The following is a 24,719-nucleotide window of genomic DNA, read 5'->3' on the forward strand; positions in this document are numbered from 1 at the left end:
CTATAAGCACTCTTTTTTTGCTTAAATTATTCTCCTAGCTTTCCTCAAGGAAAACCAAAGCCAAATGTCATTCCCATCATATGTAATGATATCTTGAGGCAGATTATAAGCATCGCCTGGAGTGCTGCTGTGTTCAAAGTTCTGCAGAAAAGAGTGTCGCAAAATTGCAAACTGAGTGCGAAGCAGACAATGAGCATTCAGTTTCGGCGTGCTTGGTAAACAAATTAGTGTCATAGTGTGAATGCTTTCAGAAAGACGGCTTCAATAATCGCTGTTTAAGCATTCGGATAAAAAAATCTGTCTGACTGGTGGGAGGTGTTTAATCTAACAGGTGCACACTGATAAAACAGAACACGGCATAAACTTCAGTCTGGAAAATAAAAAGAAAAGCAGAAATGAGAAATTATGCACATAATTTATTTTCATTTTCATTCAACATCGCAATGCAAAAAGGAACACTGCAAAGCAGAGTTGTATTGAATGTAGGATCGCTTACTGCTCTTTGCTAATACACATAAATAACTTTTAATTAATAACATGAGTATTACAATAAACATTACAATATAAATGCCTAAATTTAGAATATTAACAGTCCTTTGTTACACATGTACAATCCCATTTTTCCTCTCATGAAACAAATGGAATAGAGACACAGAGATTGGCAAATAGCCATACAGTCTACTCAGATTAATCGAGAAAAACAAAATTCCAAGTATATTTTTGATGGTTAGGTCAGTGATAGCCTTAATCCTACATGTCTCAAACACTTAACAAAAATAGTTCGGAAATGAACTTAGATCAGAATCTATTGTAAACCCAAAACCTACTGATGTGAACAACATCAAATCCACATTATTTTAGAATTGAATAGCTTGAGAAACAAGAAGTATACTGTAGCTAAGGAGTAAAATACAAATTGCACATGTCATATTCTTTGGAGTTATGATTCACCGCAGTTTGCATATTTGGGCTATTTCATATGTCATACTTAATCCCTCGTAAATTTCAGGAATCCAGTACACCTATAGCATCCCGAAAAGCCATAAAATCTATCAGCAAATAAACATGGATACATGTAGGCATTTGGCACATCTTATTATTATATAAACAAAGGAAATCATTTGTAAGTGGATCTGTTTGTTTCTCTGTACAAGAATGTTCAGGTGGCACGAGTCCAGGTATCCTCAGTGGAAAATGTCTCTGCAGGATTTGACTGGTTTGATTGGCCGTGCTGTTACGTTTACACCCAGGAGTCCAGTGGTGGAGGTTTGTTATCCATGAGGCCCACAGCAGGCCTGCCAGCTCTGATGAAGTGCTTTCTTTCACTTATCGCCTAGGCCGATTTGCATGAGAAAAACAAGCCACAAGAAAGAAATCCTTCAAAACAAAATTCTGTAACCAAGTTTCAATCTGCTAATCCTACATGCTGTAGCAGTTACTCTGTTAAATTACAATAAATGTGCAGATATATTTGTCAGTTTTCAGCTGCAATCGTTTGTTTTGTTTTTTTCAGTGCACTGACCGCATAAAGCACCGTTCACACAAGTAGCCCAGCCCACAGCCCAGAAGGCTTCCAGGCATCACATGACAGAAAGTGCACACGAAAATGCAAATGTCTAGCGCTGAGATCTCAAACATTAGCACGTCTTTAACCTGTCAGCTACCTAATAATAAAAAATAATGTGATTTTGGAGTGTGCCAATGTGCAATTACTGCAGACATATTTTATATTGTCATGTGGTCAGCCTCCTGAATGGTCTATGCAAACGGCCGATTGAGCACAAACAGCATTTCAAGGAGTATGAATGTCCACGAAGCTGTGTGTTACATGTGAGAAAGGACAACTATATAAACTATCCTGATGAGATTCTTCCTAAAATGTCCAAAGTGCATTTGTGAAAGTTTCTTACTGTAAAAGAAAAATGACTGCACTGTGCTCTGTTGAATACAAGCTTTACTGTAAGGTGCTATAAACTGGTTGGTTGTCATATATTGTTCCTACTGTAATCTCCATAAACAGTTTATCACAATAAAACTGACTGTGTGCACCTGACTCAAGTAACCTGAATTTATTTTCGTGTCTTTTTTCAAACTATGATGATATATCCTTCTCTTTTTCGCTTTATTAAACATTTCATCAGCTACCCTGAAAATGAGAGCAGGGCTGTTTAATAACTGATTAGTAACTACAGGACTCCCATAGTTCTCAAAAAATGGAAAAACCGAACCTGCATCCAGAGCAAGGTTTTAAAAATGCTTTTTTTTTTAAAGCATCAGAAAAGCATTAAATGAAAGCATTAAAATGAGTAAACATTTAGGCTTTGTGAACTGTTATCCTGTAAAGATGCACAACCCAGTATCATTTAAAGCTCTTCTTCGGCTGCCTTTTGTTCTGTTCTCTGTCAGATAGATCACACTTCAATAACGTTGATGTCGGGGCTCTGGGGTGGCCAATCCACGACTGATAGGGTGTCATTGTTGTTGTTTTTCTATGCACGTATGTGTTTTTACTGCATTGCCAGTGTGTTTGCTAGATGAAACCGAAACTTCCAATTCAGAGTTGAGACTCCATAACTTCTGTTTCCACTGACTTTGAGGCAACATTTTCTGTAGTTGGGGAATACTTCAGCCTTTTCTTCCTGTTTCCCTTTCTTAAAAAAAACAACCTGACAGTTATCCTTCCATAGAGACCATTTCTGATGAAGGGCCAAATAAAAACCTTGTGAAAATGGTCAGGTACAAGGACTGGACTAGAAACGAGTGAGAAAGCAGCCAGTGTCCAAAGAAAAACTATGAAGGCCCTTCGGTAAGCCCAGAGAACTATTGCTCAAGACCCCTGTGGCTCTTTGGAAGCAAAATATAATGAAATTAACAGGTCACTCAAGACTTCTGCACAATACTACATCTATTTAGCACCAGAAGGGTCCAAGCAAAGTCACTGTTAAATGTTAAAAAGCCGGATTACCTGAAGAGTGTCTCTTTCCACAACAATGGGCGCCTTTCCATCTCCAATTCTATCATTTGGCTCCAAGCTTGAATAAACATCTGCAAGAGAAAAATCCTATTATATCAATAGTATCATTTCTTGTAACTGATACTGATCAGCTTCGTTTTGCATCTCCAGTGGCAGCTGTAGCGTTTAATCATTATGGTGCTGTGAGCATTACAATAACACCATCTATCCATTTTTTTCCACTCCAGGGTCACTGAGGGGCTCGAGCCTCTCCCAGTAGTAACAAGGACAAGACTATTACACAAACACTAGAATTTAACCTCACCTTAGACATTTTGGGGGCCACTAAAGTGAAGATAATTGCACACTCAGACATGATGATGTGATAATAAGAGTTTATGAGTAGCCTAAAAATCTATAACCATTAATCAGACACGTTTTCAGTCAGTGTGTCTTAATCTAAAAAATCCCATCTTAAATGCATCAATCTTCACTTAACAGGATTTTTTTTACTAATAAGCAAATAAGATAAATTATATTCATGTCAATTTCTATGCATGTTATTCATTTATTTAGTATCTGTTTAGGGGGGGGGGGCACATACAAGCTAAAATGTGTGTAACTTTTACCTTACAAATTTGCTTTGTGCCATTTAAAACCAAAAAGCTCAGAGAAAAACAAGCAAATGCAATCATTCAATGAGAAGATTGCCCAAAAACCTCCACCCTTCACCAACCCCTAAAGGATGTTTAAGTGGTGTTTATGTTTTGCAAAACAGCCCTGAGAGAGAAGAGAGTAAACCTGTTTAAGGGGAAGCTAGAGGTCGCTCTTGACGTGGGAAAGTGAGTGTCCTTCTGAAATCAAATGTGACTGGTGATGCATGAGCCTGTCCTGCCTCCAGGAGAGACTGTTCAGGCTAATAAGCCGAGTCTGTGCACTGATAACCTTGGCGGCACATCACTGGTTTGAGGGCAGTGTTTAAGAAGAATGTAGTCCAGGACTGCAAATGTTTATGTCTTTGTCCGTGACATGAGAAGAACCTCAGTGTGTTTGACAGCTTTTTTATTCCCAGAGCTAGAGGACACTTTTCTCATTTAGATGATGATTTAATAAAAATTCACTGAAGGAATGCACGCTGTAATTTTCTGACCTTGAGTTTTGTCCATGAGAGGCAAGGTGATGTCATCACTTCCTTGCTTTCCGCTCTTGGGTTTTTTTGGCACTCCGGTAGTTGTGGGCTTTGAAAGACGACAAACGTAACATTACTGGATGACAGATGGTTTGCTTTTTGTGATGTTCTAATTTTATAAAGTGGCACGACACTGAAATCCTCTGCTAAGTGGCTTAAAGCTTACTATAAACACTGCTTTTCTGCATATAAATCAAGGCCAAAAATACACTCTCAACCTTTCTTTCTTTCCTTTTTTTCCACACAGATCTTCTTGTTTCTTCCTTATAAGTATTTGGCAGCATGCATTGCCATGTGTAAAAAGGTTTGAATGATCATGCTTGTGTTAAAATCAGTCTTTTCTTGAAGTTTTAAATTGGCACAAAATCAACACAGATACCTTAAAGTGGCTCTTGTTCCAGCCGGCTTTGTTCAGAGTGTTTCTCAAGTCCTTGTAGGCCCATATTGTCTGAAGCACATGGGAGGCTGCCTTTGTCTCCCGCGCTGATTGGCTGACAACGGATCATATTGGATATTGTATAAAAAAAGCAGAGGAAATCTCTAAGACAGTAACGTCTCAATGATTAAACTCTAAATGCACTGGAACATGGCGAGACGATGCACTGAGGCAGAAGTCTAAGAAGATATTACGGCCAATAAAACTACAATGATCTTTTTTCTGTTTTATCTATAAAAATGCTATTTGATCAGCCTTTTTTTATTATTTAAGCTTATATATTTAAAAATGTGTAGATATATAAGATTCGGTTTTTAACCTTGACTTATTGATGGCCACCAGCTTCTGCACAGCATGACCCTGAATGAGCAGCCGTGCGTTCTCTGGGTTATCTGTGATGATCTCGTGAATAGTGTTCAGTATGGACACCACCGTATCCCCCTCGAGATTCTTCGCTGGATGCTGCTGCCCACACGGCAGATTACCGACGAGGTCCCTCAGAGCATAGTTCCCTGCAACCAGAGACAGACAAAGATGAAAATGTTAGCTCGGCTATGTGAATAGAGCCAAACGTATACAGGCGTTAGAAACCTGTACCTATTAAATCTTTGTTTCTTCTGTCCATAGCCAGGTTGCGAAGAGCAATGGCCACAGCTCGCACAGCTTTGTCCACGTCTGAGCGCAGGAGCTCGACCAGAATAGGCAGACCTTTCTCTTTTCTCACTGTCGCCCGGATATAGCTGGACCACTTCAGATGGAAACACAGAAATGAAAAATAGCAGAGTGAAGACGTCGTGGTTTTTGGTTGTTTGGTCAGTCTTAATTCTTAGCCCTCATAAACATGAAGCAATATTTTCCAGTGAAATTCCACTGAAATATAAAAAAAATAAATGTTGGTTTATTCAAATAATGACTAATGAATAAGGAAAATATGCTTGGTATAAACTGAATGGGTTTAACCAGATTTTTAAGTGTATAAATTTTGAAACTGTAAGGTAAAATACAGGAAGCTAGCTTTGGCTGCTCCCTTCACAAGGGGGTCACCACAGCGGGTAGCTCCACATACATGATTTGGCAAATTTTTTACACTGGATGCCCTTCCTGAAGGGATTTGCATCTCCTGCTGGGATCAACATGGTTAGGCGAATGTGCCAACCACTACACTATGGTAAAATCTAAAAATAAATACATAAATGAATAAGAAATCCAATTATGCACTTTTATCTGCTCTCTTTTAACATGATTAGCTGTTAAAAAAATTTTTTAAAAAGTCCTTTTATTTTCGGAGCGGCCTTCTTCTTGAATGCTTGATAAAACTAAAGACATTGCAAATGAATTTAATGATTTCTTTGTAAATGTTGGCTTTAATTTAGCAAAAGAAATTCCAGAGTCAAGAAATAATAACGACCTAAATAAACATATTACTCAGAATGTGTCCTCCATGTTTATTGGTGCTGTAACTCATAGAGAAATAATTAACATTGTGAAGACATTTAAAAATAAAAAGTCCACTGACTGTTTTGGTATTGACATGATATTAGTTAAAAGTATTATAGAATATATAGTGCAACCTTTCGCATACATTTGTAATCTGTCCTTTCAAACTGGTGTATTTCCCTCACAAATGAAAATAGCAAAAGTTATTCCAATCCATAAAAACGGAGAGAGAAGTCAGTTTACCAATTATAGGCCAATATCACTGCTCCCACAGTTCTCAAAAATTTTAGAAAAGTTATTTGTTAATAGAATTGATAAATATATTGAGAAGCATAATCTCCTAAGTGATAACCAATATGGCTTTAGAGTGAAAAGGTCCACTTCGATGGCAGTGATGGAACTTGTAGAAGGGATATCTAATGCTATAGATAATAAGGAATATACTGTTGGTGTTTTTATAGACTTAAAAAAGGCGTTTGATACGATTGATCATTCTATATTAATGAATAAACTAGAGAGATATGGCATAAGAGGGTTAGCATACAAGTGGATGAAAAGTTACCTGGATGACAGATATCAATATGTCGAATTCAATAATGTAAAATCTAAGCAGTTGAAGGTAACTTGTGGTGTTCCTCAGGGCTCTGTGCTGGGCCCTAAATTATTTATATTATACATAAATGACATATGTAGCATTTCCAAACTGTTAAAATGTGTATTGTTTGCTGATGATACCACTCTGTATTGCTCAGGTAAAAACCTGGAACAGCTTCTGACTACAGCGGAAAAGGAGTTAAATATATTAAAAAACTGGTTTGATGTAAATAAGTTATCATTAAATATAAAGAAAACAAAATTGATTATTTTTGGCACTAGACAAATGAAAAATGTATCTAAAATCAGGGTTAATGGAATTGAAATTGAAAGAGTGTACGAAAATAAATTTCTTGGAGTGATAATTGATGATAAGCTGAGTTGGAAGTCTCATATAAACCATGTGAAAACAAAAATGTCAAAAACCATTGCTATCCTCTATAAAACAAAGCATGTCCTGAACAAAAAATCATTATACACACTCAAATCAAATCAAATCAAATCAAATTTTATTTGTCACATACACAGTCATACACAGTACGATATGCAGTGAAATGCTTGGACAACTGCTCGTGACTTTAAAAAAAAAAAAAAAAAAAAAAAAAAAAAAAGCTATGAATAAGATAGGAAATAAATAAATAAATATGAAAAAATAAAAAAGGGGTAAATTTAACCAGGAAGGAATAAAATAAAATAAAATATAAAAAATTAAGTTAAGAATGAGATAACTGTACAACACAAATTAGAATGAAGGGTAATTTAACTGGGAAAGAATAAGATAAAATATATAAATTAAAGTTGAAAATAAGATAACTGTACAACAAAATACACAGTATAGACATATATAAACATATATAAGAATGTATGAGAAATATAAATATATATACACACAATAACAGCAGCTGTACAAATATTAACTGGAAATGAGGAATATAATGTCCAGTGTTGTGCAAATATGCTTAAAGTGATGAAGTGAAAACAATGTCCAGAGTGTCCAGTGTGTGTAAGAACTATATGTGTGGGTCAGTCCTGTGTGGTGGTGTGATTGAGAGACCGTATCGCCTGCGGGAAGAAGCTCCTCCTCAGTCTCTCTGTGTTGGTCTTCAGGGAGCAGAATCGCTTTCCTGACCTCAACAGAGAGAACAGTCCGTTGTTGGGGTGGCTGAGGTCCTTCACGATCTTCCTGGCCTTGGTCCAGCACCGTCTGCTGTAGATTGAGTGCAGGTCAGGGAGCTCTGAGCGGATGGTGCGCTCAGCTGAACGCACAACCCTCTGTAGAGCTCGTCTGTCCTGCATGGTGCTGTTCCCGAACCAGGTTAAGATGTTTCCCGTCAGGATGCTCTCTATGGTGCAGGAGTAAAAGTTCCTGAGCACCTTGGGGGGCAGTCGGAAGTCTCTCAAGCGTCTGAGGTGGTAGAGACGCTGACAGGCCTTTTTCACCACGGTGTTGATGTGACAGGACCATGACAGGTCCTGCGTGATGTGAACTCCGAGGTATTTGAAGCTGTCCACTCTCTCCACTGGGCACTCGTTGATGACGGGGGTCTGGTAGTTCCTCTCCTGCTTAGTGCTGAAGTCCACTATCAGCTCCTTTGTCTTACTGACGTTTAGAAGGAGGTTGTTCCTCTGGCACCAGTTCTCCAGATTCCTAATCTCCTTCAGGTAGGCCGCCTCGTTGTTGTCAGAGATCAGGCCCACCACGACGGTGTCGTCAGCAAACTTGATGATGGTGGTGGAGCTGGTAGTGGCCACACAGTCATATGTGTACAAAGAGTACAGCAGGGGGCTCAGAACACACCCCTGGGGGGCTCCAGTGCTGAGAGTGGTGGAGGCTGAGACATGTCCACCCATCCTTACTGCCTGTGGTCTGCCAGTTAGGAAGTTGGAGATCCACTGACACATAGATGAGCTGAGTCCCAGATGCTCCAGCTTGGTGGTGAGTGTGGAGGGAATTATAGTATTAAATGCAGAGCTGTAGTCTATGAAGAGCATTTTAACATAATTCCCCCTTCTAGTGTCCAAGTGAGTAAGTGATGTGTGGAGGAGATGAGAGATGGCATCGTCTGTGGAACGATTTGGACGGTAAGCGAACTGTAGTGGGTCCAGTGTGTCTGGTAGTGAAGAAATGATGAAGTCTCTGACCAGGCGTTCAAAGCACTTCATCACTACTGAGGTGAGGGCTACAGGGCGATAGTCATTGAGAGAAGCAGGGTGGGGTTTCTTTGGGACAGGAACAATGATGGACTCTTTGAAGCATGTGGGGATCACCGACTGAGATAAAGAGATGTTGAATATCTCAGTGAACACAGGTGCTAGCTGGTATGCGCAGTCTCTGAGGATACGACCTGGGATGCCGTCTGGTCCTGCTGCTTTCCTGGTGTTCACTCTCTTGAAGGCTCTCCTTACTTCATGACACTCTATTGTACTCTGTTGCTTCCATATATGACTTACTGTCTGGAGATATGGGGTAATGCATATAAAACGAACACTCTTCCTATTTTCAAGTTGCAAAAAAGAGCTATAAGAATTATAAACCAATCAAACTATATAGAACCAACTAACATTTTGTTTATTAATCTGAATACCCTGAAATTTTATGATTTAGTTGAATATAAAATGGCACAGATAATGTATAAAGCACAAAATAACTTGCTTTGCCCCAGTACTCAGAAGCTGTTCAAAGTCAGAGAGAGTCAATATGACTTAAGGGGAACAGATTTCTTTAAAAAAAACAAGATAAGGACAAATATAAAGCAGAGATGTGTTTCTGTTAGAGGAGTTAACCTGTGGAATAGTTATGACAGTGATTTAAAAAGGTGTAGTTCATTTTCCTTGTTTAAAAATATGTTTAAAAATAGAGTATTAGAAAAATATATATATCAAGAATGAAAAGAGCAAAAAAAAAAAACAAAAACAAAAAACAGAAAACCTCTTGATTCTTTTGCTTTGATGTAGTTACTTACTAAGGTGGTGGTGTTTTTTCTTGTTTGTTTGTTTGTTTGTTTTGTTTTTGCTTTGTTTGCCTTCTCTCACCCCAACCGGTCGCAGCAGATGGCCGCCCCTCCCTGAGCCGGGTTCTGCCGGAGGTTTCTTCCTGTTAAAAGGGAGTTTTTCCTTCCCACTGTCGCCAAAGTGCTTGCTCATAGGGGGTCATATGATTGTTGGGCTTTTCTCTCTGTATCTATGAAGCGCCTTGAGGCAACATTTGTTGTGATTTGGCGCTATATAAATGAAATTGAATTGAATTGAATTTTATTATTTGCTTCGAGCCCTGTGTACAGGAGCTGCATGCTAAAAGATCTTTTGTTAAAAGGGTTGGCGTAATAAGCAAATGCTTCAGCCAATACCTTTTGATTAGCCTTGTCTCATGCTTTCTTGCTTTGTGGTAAATCTTTGTTCTGTCTTCACTGAGATATTTGAATGCTAATCAATCAATAAACATAAACATAAACATGGTAGTGACATTCATGGTGCACTATATGTTACAAAGCACATTAGTTAGAAGAGCTATGGACCCACTTGGGGGGGGACACACAGCGGCAAAAGCTATTTTGGATGCCGATGACACGGTCAGACTAGAGAGTAAGCTGCGTAATGATGTCGCCTGAAAAAACAAAGCCAACCAGTCAAGAAAAGAAAGCTTCGCATATCCCCAAGGAAGGACTTGAAGAGGTTGTCTCTTTTGATTGTGATTGCTGCAGTGATTGGAATAGAGGGTAAATCGATCGCTCCAGTTTAATTCACTTACGGTATTTCTTTAGGATAGAACTTTATTTTAAGCATCTTCTTCTCTTCTCCTAATACACGTGCATTTATTTAGTGATTTTGTAATCTTACTGACCACTCAAAGCATTTCAGACAGTAAGTCACGTTTGAAGCATTACAGTCACGCAGTAAGGCTCTTCTTTAGCTATATTCTTTATAGCTTCTCTATAACAATAGAGAGTATAATCAAAGCAAGTGTCACCTTAAAACTTCATTCATTTAAAGTTTAAACACTTCACAACAGCAACCCAGGTATTTGTGCGTATAAGAGATAACTCTTTCTTCTATCTACTCACAGCCCAGTGTCCCGCAGCGAGGTTCTGCAGCGCTCCTGCAGCTGCCTCCAGGGTGTTGTGGTTGTGACTGCAGGTGAGAAGAGAGAGGTAAAGCCTCACCACCTCCGGCTGGTACAGCAGCTCCAACCCTTGAACACAAAGTCAGAGAAATATTACTCTAAAAAACAAAAAGAAGAAGAAGAAGAAGAAGATCCCAAACCAGTTTGCAAATATATGTTTGTGTTCAAGACGTTTGTCTATGTAGGTCAGTTCAGGTCAGCAGGTTGGTAGGTCAGGGGCTAAATATATATTGTTTAATGGAAGAGTGTGGTAGAAAATTACTACTCCAGCTGACTCCCTACTGCAGAGACTTTTTTTTCTGTACTAAGCCAGGGGAGCGGAGGCTGCTGGATGCCTGACAAGTATAATAAAGCTGACCCTGAACCATAACATGCTTGTCATTCTGATTTGCATTCACAGACTGCAGCGTGGGAGGCATAACCTGTTCTCTGATCTCTTTTCTAATGACAGCCAGATCCACATATACAGTATTCAAGCATACGGTACAATAGTGATTTCTGTTCTTTTCTCTTTTTTTTATCTTATACAATACCACATAAAGACATGTGGGTCATCCAGTGTTTTGAGCAAACGCCAGATAAAATGTTCAGTCTTTGAGTTGATGGGCTATTTTGTTTTAGTAATGAAATTTTCCACAAGTGGCGCAGGTGCTGATGCGTGGCTTTGCATTTCAATGAATTCTCTTTGAGGCCATGCCAAAATCATGCTCGCACAGCAAATAATGTAACGCAGAAAGCAGGTACTGATGACTGATAATAATGATAGACAGTGGAAGTCCTTCTTAATACAGTTACCTTTCAGCTATTTACTGTAAGCCTGATGCAAAGGTACTCTACATTTGTTGTATTTAAAGTGCAGTGTGAGGCTTATGACTGTATTATTGGATACCTTTCATTAGCTCTGTACATTTTGGTAAATCCAATGTACTGTATTTTCTGTCCATAAATCCATTTTTCCAACCTGCATATCACAGATACACACATGCACACAAACACCGGTTTTTAGACAGAGATAATGTCAACAAATTGATCGTGGTATCACAACATCACCGCTACGGAAAGATTCTGGAGGAATAAGCAGACTGACCTTGATTGAACCACTCTTCTGATTAATGTGATTTGAAGGGAAAGAAGAAAGAACAATGTAATTATGCCGCAAAAACGGACACATCAGCAGAAAACACATGGCTCCTCCGTGTAGCGAGACACTGAGCAACTTATCAGACTAATGTTTTGCTCACAGGGGTATTTGTCAGCTTTAGCATTGCTGAGAACCATAAAACTTTAAATCACTGTTAACTCAAACCCTAATGGTTCCCCATTAAGTTGTTTCCTTCTCCACAGAGTGCTGCAGCCTATTAATTCTCAGCAACATGTCTAATTTTTATTTAGGTATATAATGTTAAAAAATAATGGTCCAGCCTTCGCTGTCCTTATTGTTGCATCAGTGGCATGGTGCAAAAATTGCATAACTGATGTAACAAAGCATATCTAGGCGTTTTCCAATTTCTGAACCTTGCATTCCAGCCCAAAAGTAAAATCTATCATCAGCTCCTCCGTCTGCAGGAATATGAAATATTCAGATTCTGAGAGGCATAAAGGGATAATAAAGAAATGTGAGGCCTAACAGCAAAAAAGGCAAAACGAACAATCTGGTCAGAGATTACAGCTGTAAAGTGTAAACAAACAAAATGTATCCCGCTGAATATTAGTACAGAAAATGTGTGTCGAGCACTGAAAAGGGAGGAAGAAGAGAATAAACATTTTGATAGTAAACTGTCCATCCCTCATAAAATTACTGCGGATATGTTTTAGACATTTTCACCTTGTATACAGCATATAGAGTCCTAATTTGAGTCACACATGCTATGATGTATCTTACCAACCTTTGGGTCTTTTTCCTGAAAAACAGTCTGGTTCATTTTTCTTTGGATGCCCGATGGATCTCATGAGATGATTTCCGTGGGGCTCCTGAAATCGCTCCGCTCCTGGTATTTCTTTGTGAACGTGATAGGACAGGTTCCGAAGGATGCAGACGCAGTTCTCCACCGACTATGTGAAGAGCAGTGATGAAAGATTGCAGTTTAAAAAAGGATGTATAGAAAAATAATTCTTTAAATACCACATCAGAGAAATTAGATTAGAGTCTCCTTATAAAAAGGAGAATTTTGAGAAAATCTCAAGAGCTTTGAAGAACCTCATCCATACCTTGATTGCTTTGATGACGTTTAATAACCGTCTGAATCTGGTGCTGTTTTCAAAATTAACTTAAATTTGAGACTAAAGCAACTTGACTTTCAGTGGATTTTCTATTTCAAGTACTTTATAGTTAAAGTACTTCAATAAATATACTCACAAGCCATCCCTAAACTCTAAAAGACAGAACATTTTAAAAAATTCATAAAAACAGAACTTCCACTTAAGCAGTAAGAGAGACTAAACACAGGTTTAATTAGAAAGACAGACACTAATAAACAATGAGCTCAAGTAATAAGCCAATATGACCGGGGTTTAAAGATTTTATGCTCCCAATAGCAGGATCAGAGAAAAAAAAATCTGTGGTCCGGAGAAATACATCCCGATATACCCCATCCATCCTATGTCCACTGACACTGAAACGAACAAACTAAGAGCAACACAAACAGTTTTCCCTAAGTGGAATTTCTACAAACTGTTGTTTAGAGCAGCACTTGAAATCCCCCTTGTTAAGTTTTATGGGCATTACATAAAGAGGGGTATTTATACCCATGGTGTACTTGTTATGCTGTGCAGGTTCAAAATAACTCAAAATACTTTACTAACTGTAATAGTCAAGTAGTAAATAAATATTTTATAAATGAACACTATAGATAGCTATATTTATTCTACTGCTAAAAGTCATGAAAAGTAGTTTTAAAAGGAAAAGGGCATAGAATTTAAAAGTCAAAATTATGCGGCTAAAACTGTACAAAGATTGGGAGAGCTGTGGAAAAAATAGTTCAATATTTAGTTACATTTCTTGGGTACATGGCTGAGACGTTTAGGTTCTGTGGCCAAATGGTGGAGTAAATGTGAAGTTTACCAAACTGGCCCAAGCACAGACAGGTCAGCTGGGTAAAATGAATTGTAACAATACTAAAGGCCATTTTAAATAAGTTTGGAGCATGACCCGTAGTGTTGAAGAGTTACTGAAGTTCATCTGTCGGGCACGTTTGTTGGGCATGTCCAGTACATCTTTTCATCCCAAGAGCGATACAAGCAATTAATCATTCCATCAAGTGACTCCCACAGACCTGTTTGGATTCACAATTATAAGTACCTCACTACTTTGTTAAAGGGTTGGTAAACAGTGGTTGATAAGAATGTATATGACTGTATAGTAGAGGTGTAAGTAGCTATAGGGGTTATTAAGGTTAAAAACTATATGGTGTATAAACATGCAGTCAGTGATAATGTCAAAAATATGCAGCTACACTGTTGTATATTAGGAGTCACCAGCATCACCAGTTATGATGTCACAATTTTAAGCATGGTTACATTTCTCTGCAGCTTTGAGAAATAATTGTCATCATTAGAAGCTACATTTAGATTTTCATTTACTCTTAAACTTGAAATAAGAGTAGTGACTGCAGCGACCTTATTGTCTGTGTCCTTGTTGACAACAGCTGACTGAAGGGCATGAAGGAGCGCAGCCACCAACCCCTCACACTCTCTCAGTCTCTGTCGAGCCTCGGCCCCATCTGAGCTGACGTTCCTGCAGAAACAACTTTGTTTGCAAAGCTGCACAAACTCCATCACAAGTGAGCTTTTACCGGCTGTTTGTCATATGTTCCACAATGGCCAGCGGGGTTACCTCAGACACCCAGAGGTGTTCTTGAAGACTGTGGTCCACTCAGCGCTCTGCAGTTTCGAGGGGTCTGCTGAGTCTCTCTTCCAGCCTGAGTGTGGGATGATGATTTCATCAGTCAGTGTTTGAAGTCCGTGGTTGATTACCATCATCTTTAGTGGCTCGTGTGATGAGAGGTTCCACAGGGTGCCTGCAGTGATAGAATACAATTATGAATAAAGAATAAAGTTGAAGAAGTAGCTTTAAAAAAAATCAGCGATACCTGTCACTAACTCTTTGACCTCCATGCTGCTAGTCTTCCTCAGCAGCCTAACTAAAGCTTGGATTCCATCACAGTTCTTGATGGCCATCTTATTATTGTGGTCTTTCCCGAAAGATATATTGCGCAGTGCACCGCAGGCCTTGCGGTGGACTTCTGCCTTAGGATGGTCTAATAGTCCCACCAGAATTGGCACTCCATTCAGGTGGCGGACCTCTTGCTTGATTCGGTCATTCTCATAACACAGGTGCTGCAGATAGGCTGCTGCGTTGGACTTGACTGGGTCCATTGGGTGGCTGAGCATGGAGATCACCTCATGCAGATTGGGATCTCTCCAACGCGGGTCTCTTCGGATACTGTCCAGGCTGACCATGCTGCTTCGTTTGTGGGGTAACTGCAGGGTTTGCGCTCGACACATGGCCTGGAAGAAAGGATTCAGGTTCCCCTCCAGCTGTGCCATGAAGGCGTCGTCGTAGCCACTTCTATAGAGACAGATATACACACACACACGTTCATGTGTGGATCAGGATTGATAACAATACATCTCATATATCAAGTCATCTGGAACATGTGTTTACTTCCTTGCTAAAAGTGGAAATTATTAATAAGCGTTTTTTAGCTAGTACCAGTACCAAAATTAGCCAGTAGCCGCTTACCTCTGTAGCTTAATAAACAATGTGCCTAAATTTGCTTGTGAAATTTGGTTGTGTAGTGGCCACAAATTTAAAACTTTAGCATTTTTCTTTTCACCTTTGAACAAAAGCCAGGTTATCTCTTTGCTCCTGAATACAGAATTTATGCTTAGCTATGCTAACAATCACATAGCTTCAGACTCCACTGTAAGAGAGGTGGTATCTTTCGTCTGCATATTCTCAACAAGAAAGTGAACCATTTCCCAAAATCTATCGTATTGTTTCTTTAAAATTCAACAGGCTTAATTAAGCAGATTCACATTACAATCACTGTGTCTAATAGATTGAGCTTCAGTAAATTTACAAGTGTTGTAGCTTTGGTAAACAGTTCTGTCTGTCTGCACGAGCGAAGGAAAAGCTTCTGGCAGCCAATAACAGGTGAAACCTCCTTATTTATCAACTTTGCAGCAGGCTGCCATCCCCGATTGATACCAGCTGCTACTTAACTGCTGTCCATCTGTCTTTCTATTATCCAGGCTGACTCGAGACTGGAGCAAAGACAGAATCTGGATGTTTGTGCAGGTAAATAATTTAGTATATAGTATTATCATGGTGGGTCCTGTGAGATTGGAATTTGGCAACCTGTTGGAATTGTTAAAAGATTAGATGTACATATTTAAAATGTTAGGTTGTGAGATTTATAATATTTTTTTCGGAAATTGTCAGGAATTTTTCTAGAAAACGTGTCAATAACCTTTTGCTTTAATCATGCTAGAAAAACTAATCAGTTGTAGTGTGGATATATGCTTGCTATGAATGTCAAAGGTCAACTGGCTTTTCAGATTAGCTTCAGTTTGTAGAGGCCATTTGTAAAAGGTGAATTCATTACCAGAGACCTTCTTGATATTTCAATAAACCAAACTTCTTCGCCTCCGACTAGCCCCTCCTCAAAACACACACATAAATTACCCTAAATAAACTCACTCCACACCAAACCCGCTCAACTGCTTCACTTAAGAATGTCCTGTTAAATCTTCACCTCTATAGTGTAGAGAATGACTGACAAACCAACACGAATATATTACAAATTACAAATTCTTCCCTCAAATTATCTACATAAGGACTGAGCTGTATTTGTCCCCATCTGTAGGCCATAATGAAAAGATAGAAACACACTGTGGGATCCATAACATGTCATCTAATGTATCATTACCTACCTGGTTCTCGAGGGCTCCCTGAGAAGCTCCATGGTGGTGATTGGCCTAAACTGGTGGATTCCCCCCAGTGTTGGATAATTTAGAGGTGGGTGGTTGGTCTTCATATCCACAGGGTTTTCTCCCCGTTCACTGTGGCCGTCCTGTTCTGGCTGGCTGCTCAGGCCTGCAGAGGCGTAGCTGTCTCTGAGGAAGGGTAAGGTGTAGTGAGCCCCTGACTGGAAGTTTTTGGCGGACCAGTAGCCATGGAGGTTAATTCGGGACAGGCTTCCATATCCTGCACATAAGTCACCCCCGATACCTCTGTAGGCATCAGGTAGGGCGTACACTGCGCTCTGACTGTCTGGGTTAGCTGACTGAGGCTCAGAAGGCTGCACTATCAGCTGGGGTTGTGGGGGTGCCATGGTAGTGCTGATGGTTGTTGTGGTTGGTGTAACAGCCTCAGAGGGCTGAGTGCTTGTTTCAGGAGTAGGTTGTTCAGTGGTAGCGTCATCTCGAACCACTGATGGTGATGTGAGATCAGGTGAGGCTGATGTCTGCAGGTTCTCCTGCTGTATCTCTGTAGATTCTTGGGTCTCACTCGTGGCCTTTTCACCCTCTTGTTCCACAGCCTTGGACTCCTACAAAGATAGACGCAGCTGTTATCCCAGTCTTATCAGAATCTGTGCTAATCTTCCCACTTTTCTCTCTTTCCTTTTAATCCCAGAAAATTGGTGTTTACAGTGACATCGGGAGGTATTTGGTCTGGATGTACTACAGTTGCACAAAATTGTTTCTGTTACCTGCAGTGTGTTAATCATTTTGTTTTTAACTCTACGGCATATCCCATTTCTTATAGTGATGATCAATCATCATCTTTTTAGCACATCCCTGGCTTAGTGAGCCTACAGTAAATAATGACTTCTTTGTTTCTGCCAAAGGATAATGAATTCCCCTTAGTTGAAAATGAGTTCAGATTGGAATCCAGCAAAAGAAGTTGAGGCCCAGCCACTGTTTGGAAGCAGAGTCAATTGCTGGAAATTTAATTGTCTGCTGTAGTAAATTGATTTTTACTTTAACTCTTGGATTGCAGAGTGTACGATAACTTATTGTCAAATTAAACTAACCATATTCAATTCTATGACCAATGATTAATACACCTTTTAAGTCTGTGGACTTGCCAATCAATCATAATCTACATTAACAAGGTGCATTAAGTTACCAGGTGGTGGCAAAGTGTGACCTTAAAGTCATTCACCTCAGTGTCTGTCTGCTGTGGGGTGTCGGTTTCTGTGGAGCTTTCATTGGTCGAGGTCATCACAGAGGCAATGGAAGTGGGCGTGTCCAGTTCGTCACTGGCTGATGGGTTATCCAGAGCTCCTTCTTTGGCTTCCTGGGACAAAGACAGTGGAGGAGGCCCCTCTGCACTCTGCTCCTAAATAATAAAAAAAGAACCACGTAAAGCTTTGTCAGTGATCACATTAATGGTGTGTATTGTGTACAACCCGACCCGATCAATTAGTCAGCGTTACTAGGAAATGCATTGACTAATATGAAAAATGGGGAAAAAATACATAACATTATTCAGAAAAAGTAATTTAGAATAGGTTTTGTGAAACAGTTTGTCGAGCAGCACATGCAGCAGTGTATCAACACAGCTGAGCAGATGAGGGTGGGGAGCCAAGCAGTGGCTGTTTTATGAAATGTTAAACAATTGCCCCATCATTTTGCTTTGTCACTATACTAACTATAGCGCATTCTATCTTTATATATAGTTGTGGTCAGAAGCTTAAATACACTCATCATGGATGAATGTCAGGCTAAAAAAACAAGAATTAAGTGCAGAAGTTTCTGTAGAATCCATAAAGGTTAAATCATACATACTGGATCAAATTGTCCTTAATAAGTTGCACTTCAACCAGATGCTTTTGGTAGCTAACGACAAGCTTCTGGGATCATTCTAGGTGGATATTTGACCGCTCTCTTCTTGGCAGAATTGTGTTAGAATTCATTTAAATTGTTTGGTCCAGCTTTCAAGCGCAGTCCATACATTTTTGTAGTTTCAAGTTAGGGTTTGAGTTTGTAATTCTTGGTCCTTTTTTAAGAATTTCCATATTTATGATTTGTTATGTTCTTGTAATGTTGTTTTGGATTATGTGCTGGAGTTTATAGTTTGTTTGTTTTTTTGGAAGGTTATATTTTGGTTCTTGAGTTCTAATTATCATGTCTTTCCTATGTCTTTTTGTCAGCTCTCCATCTTTAATCGCTTGGTGTTTAGTACTTACTATGGTTGGGTCCCTGCGCCTAGGACCCAGTGTTTTCAATGTTGTCTTGTTTGTGCATTCCCTGGCTTATCTTTATATTGCTGTACCACCTGATTCTGTTCACCTGTGTCTTCTTTTTCCCATCTGTGTCTTCTCTCCCTAATTACCTTGTGTGTGTATGTAAGCCCTCAGTTTTCCTTTGTTCCTTGTCGTGTCATACTATTGTGTTTCCTCCACATCATTATTCCAATATCTGGACTCTAGCCATGTGAATTTCCTGCCTCGGCCCCAATAAAAGCCCCACTTTATTTTAGTTAAGTCCTCAAAGTCTCCTTTCTCCACCTTCACACTCCTTATGACAGGTTGAGGTCAAGACTTTGACAAGGCTATTCCAGAGCTTTATGCTAACCTGCTCTATCTATTCCAAAACCTGTTTTTTGGGAGGATCGTTTCCTGCTGGAACACCAAACTAAAGTGCTTTAAGCTATCTAGCTGTTGGTTTAAGGTGAAGTTGAAGAATTTGGAGACAGTCCTAGTCTTCACCACTGGGAGCAAAACTGTCCAACAGTATAAGGCTCCCACCACCATGCTTGTCAGCTAGTATCGTGTTTTTAGGTTTGAAAGCTTCATCTGTACTCCTCCAAAAATACGTCTTGTCAAATAGCTCATCCATTGTCTCTTGACCATAAAACTTCACTTGAGCCTTGGCTATTCCTGAACATCTAACCAATTTCCTTAGATGGGTCTTCTTACAGACCTTGGGAAAGTGGTGACACATCCAAATGTTTTAAGTACAATTGTCTGAACTAACGATCTTGGAATATGCAGTTTTTTAGAAATGGCTTCTTCCTAACTTGCATAAATCTCCAATTTTCCATCTTAGATCTTCACTGAGTTCCTTGGGATTTCTCATTGTTCTGATTATTGGTCAGTCCAGTGAGAGCTATCAAACAAATCATTTTTATGCTGGCAAAGAGAAACTCACTCATGAAAATCATGATCACTAATGAGAATTTAATAAGCCCTGGCCTTGTCCATTTAAAAGACTTAGAACCATGTGCACTTGTGCACTCTATTCTTGTAAGTGATTAAAGATATGTGCTGTCATTCCACCCTGGAAAAGGAACAGCTTGAAGATATCATTTAACACCCCAAATTATCACGACACTCATGCCCATGATGACAGTGTGTAGACGTCTGACCAAAATATAACCGTATGCATAAGAATATATAGGATATATTTACATATAAATATTTCATAGTATATAATTAAATCCAACTGCCTAAAATTGAGAAATATATTGCTGTCCATGCTCTAATGTACATAATTCTTACAATACATTAAAAAGGACATTGCAATTTAGTAAACAACATTATGATAGCATACTGTGTCATTAAAGCAATTGCACATAATAAGGAAGCTGCACTTAATGTTGGGTTGTGAGCAGAGTCAGTGCTGAGAGCTCATCTCCTTTAAATTATCATGTAATTTATGTAATTCAAAACACAAACTGTGAATTCCTGATGAAAAATATACTCACTTTTTAAATTAGACTAATATAAGTCTGGAGGAAAAAAAAACACAACAATCTGTCTGTGTATGAGCTTTTTTGTGAACTGTAATCTAATTGGGCAAAATGTCCACTGGGAAAACAATGACTCAAGCTGGTTCAGGGCAGTTCTGTCCACGATCATGCCTATCATGCACAAAAACAAAGAGAGAAAGTAAAAGAAACGTAGCGACATAATAAGGAACCCTAAAAGGAAGCCTTATATGCATACTAGAGTGCACAATACAGAATCAGTTGGCTTGTTTCTGCCATCTTGTAATCTAATCAAAAATATCTATAATCCCTGGATATATGCATAATTGCTTTCTTACTTATGTGCACTGGAGTGTGCTTCCATTTGTTTTAGCTGTAATAGGCAATTCCTGAACTTTCACACTCAATTCCCGTTAAAATTGAGAAACTACTCCCCTTATTTAAACTGATAAAGTTATCAGCCAACTTTCTCAGCACTTGTGAAAACTTAAAACGTTATGACTTCAGGGAGCTAAATTATCTTTCAACATTAAAAAAATATATATTTGACAGTCATTTTACAAGGAAGCTTTCAAAGACTAAGCAAAGATAGAGTGCTGTGAAAAAGTATTTCTTAGTTTTTTGCATACTAGTCACACTCAGATCATCAGACTATTTTTATTATTAGACAAAGATAACCTGGGGAAACACAATCTAAAGAAACCCAAGAGCCGCTAGGAAACAAAGTCGTGACATCTATCAGTCTAGAAAGCGTTGCAAAGCCATTTCTAAGGCTTTGGGACGTCCCGAACCACCTAATCAAAGCCGTAATCAAAAAAAATGGAGAAAACTTGAAAACACTTGAAACAATGATGAACTTTTCGAGGAGTGGCCAGCCTACCAAAATGACTCCAGGACAGCTCATCCAGGAGGTCACAGAAGAACCCAGAATACCATCTAGGCCTCACTCACATCGGCTAAGTTCAGAGTTAATGATTCTGCAATAAGAAAGAGACTGAGGAAAAGTGGGATCCATGAAAGAGTTTCAAGGAGAAACCACTGCTGACCAAAAAGATCACAAAGGTTTGTCCCAAATTTTACAAAAAAACATCTTGATGATCCCAAGACTGATTTCAAAAAATAATATACATGTGTGATGGTCTAGGGCTGTGTTGGTGCTTCAGGATCTGGATAATATGCTATAATTGATGGACCCATGAATTTTTATCTCTACCAGGAAATCCTGAAGGAGAATCACCAGCCATCAGTTCAAGCGCTTACTAAAGTTATTTTAGTCTAATTTTAATTAGACTAAATGTATTCTATTTTTTCTATGATATTCTAAATCTTGTAAGTGTGACAAATATGCAGCAAATAAATAAATAAGAAAATGGGGAAGGGGGCAAATGCTTTTTTACAGCACTGTATATTTATTACTTGACATATATTGCCCCATCTTCGGTGCTTGCAAACTGAAGTGGATGGGATAATGCTGAGTTCCTCAGAATTAAGTATGCATCAGATCAGCTCCACTGACTGAAACATCATGCAGGTAATACTGGTTCCTCTGTGTTGTTAAAAACTGTATCTACCTTATTCACAATGTGTTAAGTAAGAATTTCTTGAAATGGCCCATTAGCGAAACGCTGAGCAGAGCGACACTGTAATGGCACTGTACGAGTCTCAGACAGTTAATTACTTAATAACAAATCGGTGAAACGTGGTTTAGCATCTCTGAGCCCTGAGCTGTGCTACTGCTCTGGTACAAAATGTGGATATTTCCATAATTTAATCTTGTTTATTTCAGGCAGAAGTTAAATTTCCCCTCCAATTTAACAAAACTGGTTTCATTAAGCAGAGTGGATTAATTATTGAACATCTTGGTCTGAGAAATAACTGGAGGAACTTTTTGACTGTAAACACATTTTCAGCTGACTTTAAACTTCACAATTATTTCAGTATGTGTCTGCAGAAATTTGATTAACGGCTCTGCTCATTGTAATAAATGGCTAATGTACATCCTTGAGTCTTCAAGACCCTCTGAGTGAAGAGTTAAAATTATACAGGCAATAATGAAAGCGCCCAATCAAAACAGTAGAGTACAATTAAAATCTTTTATAATGAAGAAAATTATTCAACTGCATCATCAGTGAACCATCCTCAACAAGTCCTCCAACTAATCTAAATCAATTTTCCCCGTGATCACTCAACGGCACATGCACAATATACTGAGATAAAACAAAATAAACTGTTAAATCTCCTCAAGCTTTCCTCTTTCTGAGGCTGCGGCATTAAACTGAACAAGAGGCGAGAACTAAAACCCACTGCATTAAATCAGGCTGCAGTGAGCAGCTAACTGAATGTGTGGAGAGGGCGAAAGAGAGCCTGATTCGCTTTCAAACACCTCACCTCACAAGAGCCCCTCATATCCATGTGCAAAATGTGTCAGTGGGGAGTGGAGATGAAAGGGTCACCCAGGAGAAACTGGCAGTGGGGGGATGATCCTAGCCTGAATACCTCTAGGGGAGGCTGATTGGATATTGTTAGGCAGCATTAAATGAAGGCCTGGCCAAAAGACAGAAGGGGTACTACTGTCCTCTACAGAAGGCTTGATTAAGGATTTGCAGGATGTTAATAGGCTGGACAGTGGCCTGTGTGCTGTCTCTGTCTGATTCAAGCTCCAGGGAAGGCCAGGCCCCTGTGAGTCAAAGCTCATTTAAATAACTCACTGCACCATCACTAAGTATGCTCGCAGAGCCAAATAGGTCAAGATGATGATTCTGAATCCGACTGAGATTTAAAGGGGGAAAAAACGAGTTATGGTATATAGATGTTAGGTGCAGTGGTGCAGGGACAGAATGACATGATTAGAATCTTGTTCCCATCAACTCTCAGAATCGAGGCCAGCAGCAGCAGCACTCAGGGTTTTATTTTGGGAGGAAGAGGCTGATCTAATGCTGACTAAGTTCAGATTTTGGTGACCAGCTCAAGGGCATGACAGACACAAGCCATGATTCAATCTGGTCTCAGGTCTATTTCAAAAAAAGAACAACGGGCATTCTTGATTGCATTTACATGTGAGGGTCAAAGTCATTTAGGAGTGATCAAACTGGGGTATAAATTTGCTTAAAAAGACAGCTTGTCTTTATCCGAACGGAGGATTGAAACAGTAATGCTGCCACGGGATAATAAAACATGACATCAGCCTGCTGATGTCAGAAGACATTAGTCACAACTTTGTCACAACTCATCTGCCCTCTACTATCTGTTGAATCAGTGATGCTTAAGTGCAAATGTGCAGAATAGTGAGCTAAAATTGCACTGAAATGGCAGACGCTTTAATAAAACTCCTCTTATTTGTGGGTAATTTCCTGCAGAAGGGCCATTATGCAATGCATCATGTTTAAGCTTGATGTAGCCACGCTTCTCTGTTTGAAAGAAATACTGATTCAAAATGACAATCCAGAGTGAAAAAAATGGGGAGAGGAAATTCTTCCTCAACATTTCCATCAGAAGCCAGATTTCACTCCTGATCACAGGCTGATCCTCAAATAGTTAAATGCTGCATGGTCAGATTTAATGTCTCACTGATACAGTACATCATGGCAATGCACTTAGCAGAGTGTGTGCAGCATCACCCCCCCCCCCCCCCCTCCCTGCCACCCCCCACACCCCTCAAGAGGAACAACCTTTCCTCTTAATGCAATCAGATATGATCCTCCTCATGATATTGCCTACAACAACAACAAAAAAAGCAGCATGCATGTTCACACGAGCACACTCACAAACATGCGCACACTTGATGAAGACCTTAGCGTCATGTCCCCATGCACGCAAGGAGACCGCACCGACCAGCAGCGAGAGGTAAGGAGGTGAAGCTACTGATGCCTCTTTCATTCATCATGACAGAGGCAGAATGCAAAGCTGTGGATTGCTACAGTTTTCTCTCTGCAGGAAGAAAAAAAACTGATGGGCAAAAAAAAAAAAAAAAAAGAGGGAGGGTACAGAGCAAATAGAGCCATTCCACCACACACACTTACCTCTTTCACTTCAGCAGGCATTGCCAAACCTTTTCTGCTTCCCCACAAATGATGAACAAGATGCGTCCCCCAGTGAGACTTGTGTTTCTCTGCCTCTGCTGAATATTGCCTTGACTCTCTTTCAGCATCTGAGGCAGTTCAGACATGAGCAGCCATCCTTCCTCCCTGCTTGCACTAACACACGTCCGCGCTCTCTCTCTCTCTCTCTCTCTCTCCCTCTCTCTCCCTCCCGCTCTCCCTCTCTCTGCCTCTA

The 24,719-nt window shown here is 39.5% G+C and overlaps 1 protein-coding gene across 3 annotated transcripts; it reads right to left on the reverse strand.

The window, feature by feature from the left end:
* Positions 1 to 403: 403 nt before the first annotated feature.
* Positions 404 to 24,719, reverse strand: arvcfa (ARVCF delta catenin family member a). 3 transcript variants are annotated; one of them, XM_006788915.2, is made up of 16 exons: positions 24,467 to 24,719; positions 17,898 to 18,074; positions 16,664 to 17,280; positions 14,818 to 15,296; positions 14,562 to 14,745; positions 14,345 to 14,462; positions 12,616 to 12,781; positions 11,817 to 11,834; positions 11,619 to 11,690; positions 10,671 to 10,798; positions 5,176 to 5,326; positions 4,898 to 5,090; positions 4,522 to 4,633; positions 4,104 to 4,191; positions 2,966 to 3,045; positions 404 to 1,333 (listed from the first exon to the last, which is right to left on the reverse strand). In XM_006788915.2, the coding sequence occupies exons 1-16, from the start codon at positions 24,485 to 24,487 to the stop codon at positions 1,241 to 1,243; spliced, it is 2,697 nt and encodes an 898-aa protein (XP_006788978.2). In that variant the 5' UTR covers positions 24,488 to 24,719; the 3' UTR covers positions 404 to 1,240. The 3 variants fall into 3 exon arrangements, with proteins under 3 accessions (XP_006788978.2, XP_087699831.1, XP_006788979.2); XM_087843705.1 differs by lacking the exon at positions 24,467 to 24,719 and adding an exon at positions 24,237 to 24,323; XM_006788916.2 differs by lacking the exon at positions 11,619 to 11,690.

The sequence above is a fragment of the Neolamprologus brichardi genome, chromosome 7 (genome assembly GCF_056152115.1).
Source record: "Neolamprologus brichardi isolate AB-2024 chromosome 7, ASM5615211v1, whole genome shotgun sequence".
NCBI classification, from domain to species: domain Eukaryota; kingdom Metazoa; phylum Chordata; class Actinopteri; order Cichliformes; family Cichlidae; genus Neolamprologus; species Neolamprologus brichardi.

What these genes read in the sequence shown, in the direction of transcription:
- arvcfa (XM_087843705.1), bottom strand. Translation starts at nt 24,323, where the DNA reads ATGAAAGAGGCATCAGTAGCTTCACCTCCTTACCTCTCGCTGCTGGTC. An exon ending in AGGGAGCCCTCGAGAACCAG is followed by an intron (nt 15,297 to 16,663) that starts GTAGGTAATGAT and finishes CTGTCTCTATAG; the next exon opens with AAGTGGCTACGACGACGCCT. An exon ending in GTGGCCATCAATAAGTCAAG is followed by an intron (nt 4,634 to 4,897) that starts GTTAAAAACCGA and finishes ATCCGTTGTCAG; the next exon opens with CCAATCAGCGCGGGAGACAA.